At 39.6% G+C, this 19,491-nt stretch overlaps 1 protein-coding gene across 1 annotated transcript; it reads right to left on the bottom strand.

The window, feature by feature from the left end:
* Positions 1–5,249: 5,249 nt before the first annotated feature.
* On the bottom strand, positions 5,250–10,185 carry LOC124698247 (nuclear poly(A) polymerase 3-like). Its single transcript, XM_047230753.1, has 10 exons — positions 9,943–10,185; positions 9,773–9,853; positions 9,583–9,681; positions 8,835–8,897; positions 8,583–8,744; positions 7,876–7,989; positions 7,507–7,569; positions 7,118–7,414; positions 6,271–6,435; positions 5,250–6,181 (listed from the first exon to the last, which is right to left on the bottom strand). The coding sequence occupies exons 1-10, from the start codon at positions 10,183–10,185 to the stop codon at positions 5,825–5,827; spliced, it is 1,644 nt and encodes a 547-aa protein (XP_047086709.1). The 3' UTR covers positions 5,250–5,824.
* Between the last annotated feature and the right edge of the window lie 9,306 nt (positions 10,186–19,491).

The raw sequence follows: 19,491 nt of genomic DNA, 5'->3' as shown, positions 1-19,491 counted from the left end.
ATGATGTACTGATCGTTTTCTTATCTTTCCGTTTCCTCGGTTTGCTACTCATGTCCTTCACATAGAAAACCTGAGCGACATCTTTCGCTAGGACGAATGGTTCGTCAAGGTAACCAAGATTGTTGAAATCCACCGTTGTCATTCCGTATTGCTGGTCCACCTTTACCCCACCTCCTGTTAGCTTGAACCATTTGCACCGGAACAAAGGGACCTTAAAGGAGGGTCCATAGTCAAGTTCCCATATCTCCTCTATGTAACCATAATATGTGACCTTTTGCCCATTCTCGGTTGCTCGCATCAAAGCGGACACCACTGTTTTGGTTGGTGCTCTTTTTATCTTGGGCGATCGTGTAAAATGTATTCCCATTTATCTCGTACCCTTGGAAAGTCGTTATAGTCGAAGATGGTGTCTTGGCCAACATGTACAACCGATCTACAACATGATCGTCATTCATTAAATGTTTTCTCAACCAAGCGCCGAAAGTCTCCATGTGGGCCTTCGTAATCCAGGATTCGAGCTTCCCCGGGTTGTCCTCGCGTAAAATATTCTTGTGTTTCTCAAAGTACGGAGCCACCAAGCTGGAATTGGTCGAAGCCGTGTGGTGTGCTTCGATCATAGAATGGCCGTCCATACATATCGTTGATTTCCTGCCGATCGTGCCTTTTCCACTTAGTCTCCCCTCGTGCCGCGATCGAGGAAGACCAATCGGCTTAAGGTCAGGAACAAAGTCAACACAGAACTCAATTACCTCCTCATTTCCATAGCCCTTGGAAATGCTTCATTCTGGCCTAGCACGGTTACGAACATATTTCTTTAATACTCCCATGAACCTCTCAAAGGGGAACATATTGTGTAGAAATACCGGACCGAGGATGGAAATCTCTTCGACTAGGTGAACCAGGAGGTGCGTCATAATATTGAAGAAGGATGGCGGGAACACCAACTCGAAACTGACAAGACATTGGACCACATCGTTCTGTAGCCGTGGTAGATCTTCTGGATTGATTACCTTCTGAGAGATTGCATTGAGGAATGCACATAGCTTCACAATGGCTACTCGAACATTTTCCGGTAGGAGCCCCCTCAAAGCAATCGGAAGCAATTACGTCATAATCACGTGACAGTCGTGAGACTTCAGGTTTTGGAACTTTTTGTCCGCCATGTTTATTATTCCCTTTATATTCGACGAGAATCCAGCCGGGACCTTCGTACTGCTCAGGCATTCAAAAAAGATGACCTTCTCTTCTTTGGTCAGAGCGTAGCTGGCACGACCTTGAAACCATTCCGGATGCCGGTCATTAGGGTCTTTCAAATGTTGCTGGTCCTGCCGTGCTTCCTTTGTATCATTTGTCTTCCCATACACGCCCAAGAAGCTTAGGAGGTTCACGCAAATATTCTTCGTAACATGCATCACGTCGATTGCAGAGCGGACATCTAGGACTTTCCAATATTCTAGCTCCCGAATATAGATTTCTTCTTCCACATGGGTGCGCGCCCGTCGGCTCCCTCGCGGAACTGATTGTCCGCCAGGACCCTTTCCAAAGATGACTTTCAAATCCTTGACCATATCAAATACCTCAGCACCAGTACGTTCTGCAGGCTTCGGCCGGTGATCTGCCTTGTCGTTGTAATGCTTGACTTTCTTTCTTACTGGATGAATTTTCGGAAGAAATCGACGATGCCCAAGGTACACGTTCTTCTTACAATTTGGCAAATATACACTTTCAGTCTCATGTAAGCAGTGCGTGCATGCATTGTATCCCTTATTTGACAGTCCGGAAAGGTTACTAAGAGCAGGCCAATCGTTGATGGTTACGAAAAGCAACGCTCGTAGGTCAAATTCCTCTTCTTTGTGCTCATCCCACACACGTACACCAGGTCTGCCCCACAACTGTAAAAGTTCATCAACTAATGGTCTTAGGTACACATAGATGTCGTTGTCGGGTTGCTTCGGACCTTGGATGAGCACTGGCATCATAATGAACTTCCGCTTCATGCACAACCAAGGAGGAAGGTTGTAGATGCATAGAGTCACGGGCCAGGTGCTATGGTTGGAGCTCTGCTCGCCAAAAGGATTCATGCCATCCGTACTTAGACCAAATCTTATGTTCCTTGCGTCAGCTGCAAAATCTTTGAACTCTCTGTCGATCTTTCTCCATTGCGTTTCATCCGCGGGGTGTCTCAACCGCCCGTCCGACTTACGGTCCTCTTTATGCCATCGCAACAACTTGGCATGCTCTTTGTTCTCGAACGGACGTTTCAACCGTGGTATTATAGGAGCATACCACATCACCTTGGCGGGAACCCTCTTCCCGGGTTTCGGCCCTCAACATCGTCACCAGGGTCATCGCCTCTGATCTTATAACGCAATGCAGTGCATACCAGGCATTCATTCAAATTCTCGTATTCACCGCGGTAGAGGATGCAGTCGTTGATGCATGCATGTATCTTCAGAACAAATTCTCCCTCTCCTTTTCAGTTTCGCAGCTTCTCCGTGCATCAGCAATGGTCCGACCAAGATCATCAACGGGCTCATCACGTGCCTCTTCTTCACCTTCCCCTTCACCTTCCCCACCTTCAGCATCCTCCATGAAAGTATCACCGAAATGATCAAGATAGTTGTCATCAATGAAATCATCCCCTTCTTCATCTTCTTCCATTATAACCCCTCTTTCTCCATGCTTGGTCCAACAATTATAGCTTGGCATGAAACCCTGCCGAAGCAGGTGCATGTGAACATCTCTTGAGGAAGAGTAACCCTTCGATTCTTACAGGCAACACATGGACAGATAACAAAACCCCCCTGCTTGTTCGCATTAGCCACTACGAGGAAATCTTTCAAACCCGTAGTGAACTCGCCGGAGAGTCGGTTACCGTACATCCATTGCCGATTCATCTGCATTATTATAATATAAAATATATAATTAAAGTGCAAGCCCCAACTAAAAGATTGGTGTAAGTAATATCCTCCGATATATTTAAGGCTCAAACGATCTTGATTAATTCCCTTAGGAATATCAAGATTTGACCATCGTGTAATCTACGTTGGCTATATATAATTACCCGATCCCGAAAATGCCATATCATAGACTGAATTCAATGAAAGAGTCTTCTAAAATAAGAATACAAAATAGACTCTACCAGCTTCATATAAATGATTGACCACATTCAAGATCATGTGGTTAAGATTCAACAGAATCACCCACCATTATATATCAGATAATACCACTTGTATTGCTCAAATGCATAAGGGTTAAATTAATATTTTCCAAACTAGGGAGATAAACACTTTGCAAACATATCATGTGAAATCTAACAGATTTATTCACAGCACTTTACATATTCTCATATTTCTGAATTTATGTTCATGGATTGGCGTGAGACAACTCTTAGTCTTGCAAAGTCCAGGGGGAGTAAAACTCCCAAATTATAACCCGTTGATGATCATTAGATCATATATATTGTACTCTTTTTCCCTTAATGAGTTTTCCCTAATGGTTTCTCATAAAAGGTTTTTAATGAGACGATATAAATACAAGTGTTTAGCTGTGCCACATTGCTTTCTCCATACATTTTTCCCATTGGGTTTTACAGTAGTTTTCAGTGGCACATCATATTGCACTCTTTGCAATATTTACACAATCTTTACATATTCTCATATTTCTGAATTTAAGTTCATGGATTGGCGTGAGACAACTCTTAGTCTTGCAAAGTCCAGGGGGGGTAAAACTCCCAAATTATAACCCGTTGATGATCATTAGATCATATATATTGTACTCTTTTTCCTTTAATGAGTTTTCCCTAATGGTTTCTCATAAAAGGTTTTTAATGAGACGATATAAATACAAGTGTTTAGCTGTGCCACATTGCTTTCTCCATACATTTTTTCCATTGGGTTTTACAGTAGTTTTCAGTGGCACATCATATTGCACTCTTTGCAATATTTACACAAGATATATGTCGTACCTCCTATTTTTTCCACTGTGGTTTGTGGTTTTTAAGGGAAGTACAAAATGCACATTTATTATTCTCCAAACTCATTCATGAGGTTTTTCCCTTCTCTAAGGTTTTCTCATATGAGTTCTCAATGAGACAACAATCTTTACATGTTGGACTATTTTCTCCTTATTTTTTCCAAAGGGTTTAAAGGAGTTTTAACAACATAGAAAATACTACTCTCCTCATATTTTTCCCACAGGGTTTTTGGGGGAGAGATTATCAAGATATAAAGATCAAGGATTATGAAGAATATACATGAACACACTCAAGGTTATACAAGAAGATTATGAAGATTATACAATGGATTTTCAAGAAACGGCGTTGTCCAAGGGGGAGTGTTAGATATAGTATTAGCTTAGGTCTTAAGCTAACTAGGTAGTTATTGTTTAGCCAAAGCCGTACAGGCGTCACGCCCCTTCAAGCGGACACGAACCTTGTAGTTACCGCCTCATTGGCACCTGTTCAGATTGAAACGGCGTTGTCCAAGGGGGAGTGTTAGATATAGTATTAGCTTAGGTCTTAAGCTAACTAGGTAGTTATTGTTTGGCCAAAGCCGTACAGGCGTCACGCCCCTTCAAGCGGACGCGAACCTTGTAGTTACCGCCTCATTGGCACCTGTTCAGATTGTATATATACCCAAGTTCTTGATCAATAAAGCAGAGATTTCATGGGAAATGCACTTTGGCTCATAGGAGCATATGCTCCCATTATGTGAATGCACATTTCAAAGTGTTAAAAAATTCTAAACTAAATTTTTACATGTACATCTTGACATTTTATGTTGGTACACAAGTTTTCAAAAAAAACTAAAAAAAATTGTGGCTCCTGTAAAAAAGACAAGTTTTGATGCTATAACACGACTACGTACAGGATATTTTTTTGTCTTTTTTGTACATGCCATATAAAATGTTGTTTCTCCACGAAAATTTGTGCACTAACATAGAATGTCACGATGTACACCAAAAAATTTATATCAGAATTTTTTAACATTTTTAAAATTGTTTTTTTATTATTTTATATAATGAGAGCATTTGCTCCTATGAGCCAAATTGCCACCTCCAGATTTCATTCTCACTTCTTTTACATCAAACACTCTGAACTGCAAGCATGGCCGTTTATGAAATGCATGGGCTCCAGCTTGGCAGCATCGAACAACGAACAGGCTGAGGCAGGAGTCAACACGAGTAGCCATAAAGAAATAAAAATCCCATAAAAATGCAATGAGCAGTAAGCCCAAGAAATGCACGAGTTGAGAACAACAACAACATTTTTCATTCATCCGGATGGTTCACTAGATAAGAACTCTTGAACAGCAGTACATGCAGCAGTTTTCTGCAGACTACAACAGTAAAAATGGATAGCATAGCAGGCTATCCACAACACTTATCAAACCCCGCAATTGTACCCAGCAAGCAGCTCTGACCATAAAAGGCAATTTACACATTCTGCTGCTGGGTACGAAACATTACAACTACAGTTCTACATACACTTCTATACCGCTATACCTCTGTCACTTGTATACCAGTCTCTATGCTGTGTACATGTACCTGCACAAGCCTAAGAACATGAATTATCCGCTTGAATGAACATATACTTCCCCCTGGAAGCTTTAGGGGAAAAAGATCCATCTCTCAGCAGCCAGCTCGAACAAAAACACTTCCACACCAAGGAATGAAGAAGCCCCAGGCCCCCAGCTCCGCAAGAACCGCCGGATATTCTATCTGATGTTGCAAACACCCTCCAAAAGCCAAGGAAATTAGGTTTCTAACTATTCTCATCTGGATATCCACAGGTGAAGAACAAGGTCAATATGAAACCGGAGACTTAACCAACTGCATTGCAGTCCTGCTTCATCGGTTGGTAGCCCAGATTCATCTGTCGGAAACCCAGCATTAATGATGGCAGATTCAGCAGTTCCTGTGAGTGAACCGACTGATCAGGCAAGCTTTTAAGCGGCTGAAGCGTACTGACAATAGACATTGTTATGTCTGAATGGGCACACTTTTCCTTTCCATAGATGTTGTTGATGACACTTTTCATGAAGTCCTTTTTGAGAGAACTTGTACAGATCTGAGTATTCCTATACATGAGACCCCACAAGAATACAACATTTGGCTCAGCGATGGTATGATCCACTTGCTCTGAGGGATCTGGGTCACAACCAACATTAAGGCTTTCCAGCTGCATAACATCAGTTAGGAGAGGTCACGATCAATATTAACGTCCAGCCAGTAACGTGAACATGCAAGAAACAGGTGGCGAAAAATAACCTTGAGAATAAGATTGCGGAATCGTGATTTGACCCATCCAACCCAATCACGTAACTCTTCAGTTGTTGGAGCTGAGAGAACTATGCGAAGAAAATGCTCATATCTTTCACCATATGGATATGGTGCAAAAATCCAAGACCAGTCGATATCAATATTCCTTATATCCTGTAATAAGCGATAAATGTGATATTATCAGCTGCCCAAGGATGCAAGCAAGCCTTGAAACTGGTGCTCGCCAATAGTTTAGACGAGTTTCATGAATGTGTGGAACGCATTTAACATCAGCAAAGATATAACAGCATACATCAATTCCTCTAACTGTGCGCTATTAAAAAAACAAATCCATCTAGAGTTAAATAAGGAAACCACCTATACTCTTAAGAAAAACGGACTTTCTCAGAGGATTAAATAACTTTTATAGCTAAAGAGAGAGGATCCCAACCCCCATATCAACTCAAGCAAACAAGGTACTACAGTATTTGCTTAATCAATGAGTACAGAATAGAAAAGGACCAAGCAAAAAGTAAATAAAAATCAGTGAAACCAATCACTTATTTGAAAACCTGATACATAAAATGGATCAGGGCCACTTCAAGCAACAAAGTGGTATATACTATTTTAGGTTTAAACTCTAACATGACAATACAGTGAGAAATAGAAATGGAAGGTATTGGAACATATAGTATCAGAACTCAGGCCACTTCTTCAACTTGGTTACAATAAGAGTAATTTTAACTTTTTAACTATGTCCAGATTTATTGTAGAAATATCAAACAGGTTATCAACTTTTACGGGAGAAAAAGGGAGATTAATTAAATGAGGCCATATAAAGAACAAATAAGCATACCTTGGTCAAAGCGAACCCTCGCCTAAGTTCATCTTCAATTTTCTTGAAAGTGCTTTTTGTTACACTAGAGGCACAAAATTCTGGTGGAAAGCAGGGCATCACTATAGGCATGAGAGAGCACCCGTCAGGACTCCAAAGAGGTGTCTGATCATGCAAACTCACTGGAAGAGGCCAAGGCCAGTGAGAAAATATCTCAAAGAACAGAGATAACAAAGCATTGACACTAGCATTTGGGTGTCTGCAGCAAACATATGCTCCGAGAACCGCCAAATGAATTCCAGCAAAGAAACCAACTAGCTGAAAATGGCATCATGTAATCGAGAATAAGACAGTTAGAAAATCATAAAAAACCATAAGCAGTTGTCGACAAAGAAGAGGCAACCCCTTACATGACAATGAATCCCTCTTCTTCTTGCCCAGAGTTTAAGGCACCGCAGCAGAACTTGAAACTTCTGCATCAAATTACCAAAAGTTAGAAGAAAAAACAGAATTAGCAAGAATGGTTTTGGAGAACACGTCAAATAAAAAGTACAATCACGCCATAGTGCATGCCAGACAAACAAACAAAAAGTACACATATTCTGTAAACATGCCGTATTATCACATGATCAGGGACAGAACCCGGAAACATAAGAAAATGTACACAAGGAAGAACGTAAACAATGGGAAACAACATTTGACTGAAAGACAGGTAAATAAAGAGTACAATAAGAGAGAAGAATGATGGATGTAAATATCTAGTGAGGAAACTGTCGGACCTTCATATTTGGAACAAATTGCATGATTTCTCTATTAACACGAACTCCAGATAGACATCTCCAGCTTGCCCCATCAACTTTCTCAAGCAAACGGGGATCAAATGCATGTATGGCCTGCAGCACAAAACAACTTCTGAGATCTTATATTGACCCAGATATTATTGTGCTCAGTTATTTCTTAGAGCAAATGCCTTAATTTACAGAGGTTGTGTAAGATACCCATAAGAATAGTAAACTTAGCAGCCTTCACAAATTGTATCACATTTCAGCTCATTTAAGTGAAGAGACCAACATCATGTTAAAATAAACGTACATAAATTATTGAATTGAAGGTATGGGCTGAGAAAAAGTAGGGGAAGTTCTATGTAATTAATAGGTCCATTGCTTTACACAAATATATGCATGATGAAATGACACAAAGATGCGACCAACTATGGCTTATCATGGTACATCGCAGCAAAAATGAAGCCATAACACCAGGATATCTTAAGGAGTTACGTATCAATCCTATATATTAGCTCCAGAAAATCATTACGTTTTCTAGAAGTTACCCCAGAGATTGAAAGAAGCTACTTTGAGAAGAAGTTGAGACCAAATAAGCTTTTAACTCATGTAGTGCACAGATGTAACACATAATAATAGAAAGTAGTCAAACAATACTAATTGAGATACCACGTGTTTAATCATCAATATTCCAAGATACTTGCCTCTGCAGCATTGATAACTGGCAGCTGGACATACGGAAAATCAACTGACACGCTGTTGAATTTAAAGCGCATCAACGGAACCCTGGCACTTTCGATAGAATGCAAGTCTGATACTTCTGGCCTTGCTTCAAGCATTTGTCTCAGGACAACGAAAAAATGATGCTACATAACAAATATACACCTCATGAGCTAATTTCAATGGCTCAAAACGGTTAGATAAATGAAAATTTGAAAATAGAAAACTGTACTCACTTGTAGTGATGCAATGCAAGGACCAACACAGACTGCATCAATATCAGATTCAGGTCCATATACCTTCAAAAGAGGACAATAATTAGCCAATGCTTGCTACCAAAAGATAACCGCAAATTTTAAGGGAAAATGCATCAATTACAAGGGAAATATTGTCAATAATGAAAGTCCAGTTACAACTCTTTCGTTTACCCATTCTATGTGCTTATACATGCAATTACAGACACCTTACACTTAAACCCACAATCATAAATTTTGACTGCTTCACCTAATTGTTCTATTGGTATATCAACTGTGCAATAGCACTGCCGTCAAACAGACCATATCATGCGGCCCATTTCCACATTCCAAGTACTACCAGAGTCATGATAAATTGATAATACGATCAAAGATATAGCAAAACCGCACTCTATGCTGAATCTAGCATAACATAGCACAATGCAGTTTCACATCTCAACAGAGAGTTGCGCAAGAGAAACTCAAGGCTTCTCCCAGCTGCAAGTCACAAACAACGCTCACCAGGACAAGTTGCTGAGATGTCTGAGAGATTATTGGAATACCAGTGACAATTTTAGGGGATAACCCTAGGGTTTTAAACCGAACACAACATAAAGCAGATGGCGAAATTGACCTTGAAAACTATATACTATTCCACTGATATATATGTGATATATACTAGTAGACCAGCCTAGCATTACACCATCATTAAAAAATCACAGCAAACAGTGCACAAAAGAATGGCGCTCACCCCTAAAGCATAGGAGCCAAAGGTCAACACCGTGGCTGTTGTGATCCAATGTTGTTCCCCCTGATCGAACGCCACCTGCTTCGCCCAATCCATCACTATCTGAGACAGCCACCAACGGAATATAAGTCCCACTGGGGCCCACTTTGCAAGCTGCGACCTTTAAGCCCAAAAAAATTTAGCCCCCCCTTACCTTCTCGAGCTCGCTTACCACCCTTTCCCTCCTCTGCTCCTCCTCCTCCGAGGGCACAACCCTCGCATCATCCCTAAGGAACTGAACCTCGCAAAACAAGGTTTCCCCAAAATTAGAGACGAAATCAGACGATACGGCAAGCGTGCAAGGCCGACGCTTCGGTGACTCACCTTGATTAGAGAGACGCTCCGGAGCATGTCCATCCGCTGCGCGGTGGCGGGATCGAGGCGGATGATGATCGGGCGCGGCGGGATGGTCCCGGGAGGCGGGAGCGGGGGAGGCCCCCGGAGGTACATCCGCGGCGAGGGCGGAATCGGCGGGGGAGGCGGAGGGCCCCTGGCGCGCATGGAGGCTAGGGTTCGGGGCTCGGGCCTGCGGGGGGCCGAGCTCCCTGCAGCGCGGTCGAGCACCATTGCCGGCGCAGGCCGCCGGTGCCGGGGACGCTGCGCTAGCCGGCGGCCACGCGCGCGGCGTCGGTGGTGGCGGCGTCGTTTGGTAGGGTAGTCGCCGCGGAGACGGCGACGCCGGCGAGGGCCTCGTGTTTGAATGAATTAATGAATGAATAATTTAGGCCAGCTTTGGGGGTTTTGAAGGGGATGGGAGGATGGTGGAACGGGGTGGGGGGCGACGGGGTTTATATACAGTACAGCCGTGTAGGTGAGACGGGGTTTGGACGGAGGAGTCGCTGCCTGTTGGAAATGGTCCACCGATTTCAACCTTGTGTTCTTAATTGTGTTTATTATCTTCCTCACAATAGTTTTCAAGCTTGTGTGTTTCTAATTACTGTTATTATCTTCCTGACATTAGTTTCCAAGCTTTGTTGTTGCTTTCAAGAAGATTTGCGACGAACTTGTTTACTCAAACATTTTGCGAGATGAATGTTATTGTTTGAGGTTGCTTACCACAGAGACTGCGAGGTTATGGGACTTATTTTCAAGTAAGATCATTAACATATACTCATCAAATTTTATGGTGGCACGTGAACTCTCGTTAAATTTATTTAGATGGTGATAGGTAGACTCTTGTCAAATTTGCGCCAATCGTTCAAATTTATATTTCGCGCCAGTCTCTCACGTAGCCGTACAAGTATAACTTTCGAGAGCAATGATGCAACTTCGTACTGCATTTTTTTAATCCTGATTATGTATCTCGTATGCTCAGTGTTTATTATTGATCCTCGAGCTAACATCGCTTCACATCGTAATTGTTTGTTTGAGTATTGTGAGTACGATCTTCTATGCAGAGATATATCTCCATTTATTAACAAAAGATTTATATATCAATGAATGAAAGATATTTCTATATCTATAATCCACGGTGTATATCTCACCATAAATAAGGGTGCATATATTGTGCACAATTAATAACGGAAATACGTTTGTACTTACACGTGTGGGTGTGGGTGTTTCCGTCACCGTCCATTTATTTCTCGAGATTTGTGCCTACACACATGGGTGTGGGTGTGCACAATTCGTGTCTTTTCACTCAAATTTTTATTTGAGTATTATGATTATGGCCTTCTAGATATATCTCCATTTAGTAAGTAGAGATTCATATCAATATGGCATTTAATTGCAGTATTGATAATCCACAATGTATATCCTATTATAAATGAGGGTAGATATTTTGTGCACAATTAATAATGGTAGTTAATAGGGAGAAGAAGCCATCCCTCCGAGTGAAAATTTTGCTTTTGTGTTAATACAGAGTAATTTTATTTATTAGATGATCTACTATCACTTACTGTACGATGCTCCCGGCCTCTAGTCGGGTGTATATGATGTTTTTGCGCCAGCAACGTGACCAAGATGGCGGGAGCGATTTTTTTAGACAATCAGCCTACAAGAAGAGCTGGAAATAGTACGCCCTATATACGCAACTGGAAGTACCCAACTTATTTATGTTATGTTGTTGGTAATTCTACGTTAAGAGGCACTCCCTCCACATCGGTCTATTGGTCTTTACGAGTGCACCTAGTTCGTCAATGTGACCTACATAATATAAATTGATAAACAAAAAATATACCATTAGAAAATATAACATCTGAAGCTTATAGTGATATATTTTTGTAATATATACGTCATATTTTTTAATCAAGTTGATAACCTAGGCTACCCGTAAGACTAATGAACCGACTCAGAGAGAGTAAGAAAAATAAAAACTGAATTGATTTCGAGTGTGTAAGGGGGATATGCTACATTTATTGACATATCGATATTGGGGCACAAACTAATATCAGGTAGAGATAGCCTCATGGGATATGTATATATTTATTTACCTCGTACTAGTTGAATGCTTGTGTGTTACCACGGTCAAATAAACTTAGACATAGACACATTGATCAAAACATTTGTAGTTCACGGTATTTGCATCAATTACAACTTATGACTGGGCCTCGTTGCAAGTTCAAAATAGTGCACATAGAAATTGCATAGTCGTGCTTGTGTAGCCAGTGATTTTCTTCTTATGAGTTTCTCCACATAAAAAACATATTTTCTCACACGGGCGGCATGGCAATTACATCATGATTCACTTCGCGTGTCCACCCTTTTGTCTTTTGAATAGTCTCTAGCTTCACTGACCAACAACTCATATGGCAAGAGGGTTGTAACTTTTCAGTCTCGTGTGGTAAAGACTCGTGAAGGCCTACACAAAGCTTGCAGGCCATCAAATCATGAAAAGGGGACATTGGAGAGAGTGATAGAGGGAATGTGGGGGATGCATGGGAGCTCATCAGGCTTCTTGGGCTGACTGCACAAGAAGATTGGCTAACCGCATGAGTTATACACATATTGACCCACGAGCAAGATTTTTCCACATGCCTATCAAAACGCTGGTTTATGTTGTGCACAATAAATATCGTGTGTGGTTCTAGTGATGTTTCAGCGTTTTATGGTTCATGCTGGAATGTTTCATCCAGTTTCATTGCATTTCAAGAACCTGCACGAAAATTACAGTTAATTGACATGCAATTAAACAAGTTGATCCTGTGTATTGTTAACATCTTTGTTTTTTCAATTATCATCCGCACATCATGTTTAGGTATTCCAATTTCTAACTCCAATAAACACTCATTGTGCTAGTGTATGAGACATATAAATAGTATCAGGGACATGAGGGACATGAGACCAAACCCTCATCAGCCAATATGGTTACGAGCAAGAACTTCAAGAATAAGGATGTGGACATGATACTATATTTATAGTCCTAGAGAGAAACAATACCACAATTGTTTCATCGAATGTATATACTAAACAATGTAGTTATATTAAAAAAAAAGTAGATCCCCACATGGATAATTATAAGAGAAAAAAAAGTGGTCCACATCGTAACCACATGTGAGAGAAGAGAAGATGAATTTCTTTCCTTTTTTGATATGTTTTTCTTGCTCCCCGTGAATGCCACATAAATTGTAATATCCTTTTTTTTGGACTAAAATAAAAAATTATCAGCAAGACCCTCAATAAATCTCTGGTAAGTTTTGAGAAAATCACAGACAACATATGGAATTAAATTTCTACATATAAGATGTACCGTTCAAACCATTTCTTCTAAGCAAATTTAGGGGAGAATAGGGTAGCCATCTAGTACATTTAGATATACACCTATTGATGAGTCCAATTTCCAGCATATTTTACCTTATGTTTTTGCACTAGTAGCAATAGATTTTTGGTATTTTATCGCGCCTACGCGCGCCCTTTTGGGTTTGTTTCAGCAAGATCCTGAATTCAGAAAACTCATTTGGAAAAGAGACTTAGCGCGTTATTTTGTGTGGATAAATACGCAAATTAAAGACTACAGAAGCCTCAAAATAATTTTAGTTGGATCTTTAATTTTAGTTGTTAACTTTTTATTTTAGTATTAACGTTGTTTATTGAATTTTCAGGTACCCACCATGGAAGACATCGAAAACCTCATCTACTTAGATGGGATTAGAAGCACCGGCAGGGGCGAAGCTCCCCTTGGGGCAAGGCATGGCAGCCGCCCTACCTTGATTTTTGGTGAATACATTTAGATGCACATGTTTTTTCTAAATATTTTAAGTGGTCGGGCATCGAAAACAGACTCCGTGTGAGAAAGTTATGCTTGTTTTAGTGAATATTGTGTAAAATCGACTTCGAACTGGAAACATAGACTCATATTCTAGGTTCAATGTAAATAACAATGATTCTATATTTCTATTATAGAGATTTATCATGAATCTTAGTATATTTCTATTATAGAGATTTATCATAAATCTTAGTATATGCAGGATAACTTTGTGATACTCATTATTCAAACGTGTAGAATTGAAGATTTAGAGATTTTATTGACATTTGAAAGACACATCATGATTTCATCAAAGCCATTATCACCTCATTCGGATGGTGAATTGGAAGGGTTTCTTGACGACAAAGATCGTTAAGACCTTGCTCACGATGGATATTTAAAAGTCTTAATCGATAAAATTATTCTTTTTGCAAAAATAAGTAAAGCCTTGGCATTGAGGTGGCATTATTGTTATGTTTTTGGGTTCTACGTATATAAAATATATCTTTATTTTTATCGTACTAAGTTATTTCGTTAGAATCATATATGATGTTCATGTCTTACGACTATTTTGATATTTGCATCATTTTTTTAGTTTGCCCTACCTCAAATTTTTTCTGTCCTTCGCCACTGAGCAGCGGCACTATGCTGAATGCTTTTATGCAAGTGCAAAAATGCATTAATCCTGAAGGGTATGAATACATACTATGCTTTTAGAAGTATTGCACATGAAAAGGTTCACAAGTGATGGTATGGAGGATCTGTACAAGCATTCAGATTTCTGTAAGGAAGCATGTGAAATCTTTGAATTAAATGCTTACTCTAAGAATGTTGTTAAATACAAATTATTTTGCCAGACTCTTACTAATGAATCTTATGTTTGGCTTCAGAATTGTCCTGCAGATATAACGAATACCTGGGAGGAGTTGGCCTCAACGTTCTTGACTCAGTTCTACTCTGATAGCAAATCCTATGGAGCAAGACGCATGGTCGCCAATTTCAAGAAGCACCCAGATGAGAGCCTTTATGAAGGCTACATGAGGTTCAAAGGTTTTGTCACTAATTGCCCTTATCATGGTTTCCCACCATGGTTGAATTTACATACCTTCTGTGTAGGGCTTTCTCCTAGTAACAGAAAAACTATTAGACAATACTTCTGAGGGAGCCTTCTCAGAATATAGTTTACATAAAGCTTGGGATCTTCTAGAATCCATCCACCGAGAGAAAGAAACTTATTATGATATATAGTGAAATGGATATTTAGTTGATTACCAATGCATTAGAAATTTCCTTAATAATGGCAAAGTAGGTGACCTTTTAGGGAACTATAAACTTGACCCTAACATGATAGCAAATATGGTTAGGAAATACACTGAGTTTTTGCAGGTACCTCAATAATGGGAGACCTTTCAGCCACCAGGTGTTCGAGAATTTATGAAGACTGTGATGAAGCCTAAACCTTAGCCTGAATTTGAATAGCCAATGGAAGACACAATTCTAAACCTCCATAAAGAAAAAAGAGAATACAAGAAGGCAAAGAACCTAGACAAAGACTTGAGCACTATCAAGGCCAATATTGATATGGTAAAAGGAACCTGAATATGTTTATGAGGAAGAGATATTCATGGACTCTACATCCCTACGGGTGATTGAAGGTAAGAATGGAGGTAAGAATGACGAGAGACCAAGAATTCCTTTCGAACTTGGACAAAATTTTCTTTATTGGAATTTATGACGACTGGGGCCACGAGGGAAGGAGTTGTTGCGCCAGGAGGAGGGGAGTTCATCCACGGGACCAGAAGGACGAACCGCTGCTCACTGACGACGACACCCATGGCAACGCCATCAACTCGGTTCACCGAATTCTATCACGAATTGCGTCGCGCTCGGTGAGCTCCATGGCAAACCCTTGCACAGACACATTACACATCTATATGCCTACCTTCTAGACATGGTCGCTGCCAATAATTCCATAGTTGGTTGCGCCACCGGTGAATCGAATGCCACTGAATGGCATGGCCATATTAGCCTATCATGCACACGTTTTTTGATTGTGATCTCAAGACACGACATCTACCAATGGACTTTAGAAAACCAATAGTGTGGTTAGTGGTGTTTATATCTGATGTCTATCAAACTATTTTGGAAGATTGAGTTGAACTCATTGCATTATTAAAAGCATATGACCGTATATGTCGGTGTAATTGCATATGTATAGCTAGTATATTGCCTGGCTTCCTAATCATCTAGTTTGGTTATAATTTCTACGATTTGATCACAAATGTTTAGTTATAGGGTACTGGCTAGATTTACTTGATATATTTCTACTACCTTAATTGGTTCCGTTATTATCAATAGAACTTGTCAAGTAATTTTTGTAAACGTTATTTTGTATTATTACTCACCATGCTCGTAGATTAGGGTAATATTTGGATCTAATATTATTACATGCTTCTTATCATGTCGGATATTAATCTAGCATGTAATTATGTCGATTAGCATATATCTGTTAGATGTTACATTAATGCCATGATATTTATCAACGTCACCCTGTTTGTTTCATGTATGTTGGATTAGATATTTTCACAATGGCATGTGCAAGTTGTTCTAGTCCTAGGTCATTTACATATGCATGTTCATGTCTAGCTAGCATGTAGTTTGTTTGTGCATTGCATATTAAAATTATGACATCTATATATGTTGGTCAAATATGTTTTCTAAATATGTTGTCACTCAATGCAGAGAGATCACCATGCTTATGCCTTAGATGTCCCAAATCTCGTATGATCCATTCCTCTAGTCTCATTGTTGTACTCCATGTATACCGAAGGCCAGATACACATTATTTATTTGGATCTTCTGTTTGGATCTAATTCGTGGTTATTTGAAGTTGGTATTTATTTGTGGTTTATCGTTATGATGAGTAGGGAGTGACGGGAACGTGTTGAACAAAGACTATGAAGAAGGGTTTTTCGACGACAGCGAACGTGTGCCCTCTCATCATGTTTATCCTAGTTTTACAACATGCATGTTATTTTATTGTTTAAAATTGTATATGCTATTTTATTCCAATAGCTAGTGTGTCGATTGACACACCAACCTTAATTTTCTTGTCGCATTTTACTTGATACCCGAGTAGCCTTATGGGACATGTATATATTAATTTACCTCGTACTAGTTGAATGCTCGTGTGTTACCACGATCAAATGAACTTAGACATAGACACAATGAACAAAACATTTGTAGTTCATGATATTTGCATCAATTGCAACTTATGACCGGGCCTCGTTGCGTGTCAAAAATAGTGCACATAGAAATTGCATAGTCGTGCTTGTGTAGCCAGTGATTTTCTTCTTATGAGTTTCTCCACCTGAAAAAACATATTTACTCGCACGAAGCGTCATGGCAATTACATCATGATTCACTCCGCCTGTCCACCTTCTTGTCTTTTGAATAATCTCTAGCTTCACTGACCAACAACTCATATGGCAAGAGGGTTGTAACTTTTTGGTCTCGTGTGGTCAAGACTCGTGAAGGTCTACACAGAACTTTCGGGCCATCGAATCCTGACAAGGGTACATCAGAGAGAGTGATAGATGGAATGTGGGGGATGCATGAGAGCTCATCGGGCCTCTTGGGCCGACTACACAGGAAGATTGGCTAACCACATGGGTCATACACATATTGACCCATGAGCAAGATTTTTTCCACACGCCTATCAAAACACGGGGTTTCTGTCATGCACAATAAATATCGTGCGTGGTTCTAGTGTTTGTTTGTCGCTTTATGGTGCATGTTGGAATATTTCATCTAGTTTCATTGCATTTCAGGAACCTGCACGGAAATTACAGTTAATTGACATGTAATGAAACAAGTTGAACCTATGTATTGTTAACATCTTTTTTTTCTCGATTATCATCCGTCGCATCATGTTTAGGTATTCCAATTTCTAACTCCAATAAACACTCATTGTGCTAGTGTATGAGACATACAAATAGTATCAGGGACATGAGACCTAACCCTCATCAGCCAATATGGTTACAAGCAAGAACTTCAAGAATAAGGATGTGACCATGATACTATATTTATAGTCCTAGCGAGAAACAAATACCACAATTGTTTCATCGAATTTATATACTAAACAATGTAGTTATATTAAAAAAATAGATCCCCGCATGGATAATTATAAGAGAAAAAAAGTGGTCCACATAGTAACCACACGTGAGAGAAGATGAATTTGTTTCCTTCTTTGATATAATTTTCTTGCTCCCCATGAATGCCACCTAAACCGTAATATCCTTTTTTGGACTAAAATAAAAAAAACTATTAGCAATACCCTCTATAAATCTCCGGTAACTTTTGCGAAAATCACGGACAACATATGGAATTAAATTCCTACATATAAGATGTACCGTTCAAACCATTTCTTCTAAGCAAATTTAGGGGAGAATAGGGTAACCATCTAGTACATTTAGATATACACCTATTGATGAGTCCAATTTGCAGCATATCTTACCTTATGTTTTTGCACTAGTAGCAATAGGATTTCGGTATTTTATCGCGCCTACGCGCACCCTTTTGTGTTTGTTTCAGCACGATTTTGGATTCGGAGAACTCATTTGGAAAAGAGACTTAGTGCATCATTTTCTGTGGATAAATACACAAATTAAAAACTACATAAGCCTCAAAATAATTTTAGTTGGTCTTTAATTTTAGTTGTTAACTTTTTATTTTAGCATTAACATGTTAGGGAGTGATGTTTTGGCTCCTGGTTGAATATGCTCCCTTTAGTTTGAACTGCGACTATGATACATTTTGAAATGTCAAAAAATTCAAACAAAAAATTTATGTGTACATCTTCACATGCTAAGTGCGACCAAAGTCTTTCCATGAAAAATCAACTTGTAGTTTGAGCTGTGTAAAAAAGACAAAATTTAGTGCTGAAAATCAGGCTTTTTGTGAGACTTATTTTGTCTTTTTAGATCGATCACAAAAAATATCTCTTTTTCGCGAAACTGCACGAACGCACATAGATTGTCGAGATGTACGTGCAAATTTTTTTGTTAATTTTCTTTTAACAATTAGAAATATGTTTTTTGGGTGGAGGGAGCATACGCACCCAAGAGCCGAATTAAATTTTTGCATTAACATTGTTTATTGAATTTTCAGGTACCCACCATGCAAGACATCGAAAACCTCATCTACTTATATGAGATTAGAAGCACCATCACTATGTTGAATGCTTTTATGCAAATGCAAAAATGCATTAATCCTGAAGGGTATACACCCTATGCTTTTAGAAGTATTGCACGTGAAAAGGTTCACAATTGATGGTACGGAGGATCCGTACAAGCATTTAGATTTCTTTAAGGAATCATGTGAAATCTTTGAATTAAATGCTTATTTTAAGGACATTGTTAAATACAAATTATTTTGCCAGACTCTTACTAATGAATCTTATGTTTGGCTTAAGAATTATCCTGCAGAGATAACGGATACCTAGGAGGTGTTGGCCTCGGCTTTCTTGACTCTGTTCTACCCTGATAGAATATCCTATGGAGCAAGGTGCATGGTCACAAATTTCAAGAAGCACCTAGATGAGAGCCTTTATGAAGGCTACATGAGGGGTTCAGAGGTTTTGTCACTAATTTCCCTTGTCATGGTATTCCACCGTGGTTTATTTGACATAC

This window comes from Lolium rigidum, chromosome 3, assembly GCF_022539505.1.
Source record: "Lolium rigidum isolate FL_2022 chromosome 3, APGP_CSIRO_Lrig_0.1, whole genome shotgun sequence".
In the NCBI taxonomy this organism is placed as follows: domain Eukaryota; kingdom Viridiplantae; phylum Streptophyta; class Magnoliopsida; order Poales; family Poaceae; genus Lolium; species Lolium rigidum.
The sequence above is the reverse complement of the archived record's forward strand: the minus strand, read 5'-3'. Positions and strand labels throughout refer to the sequence as shown.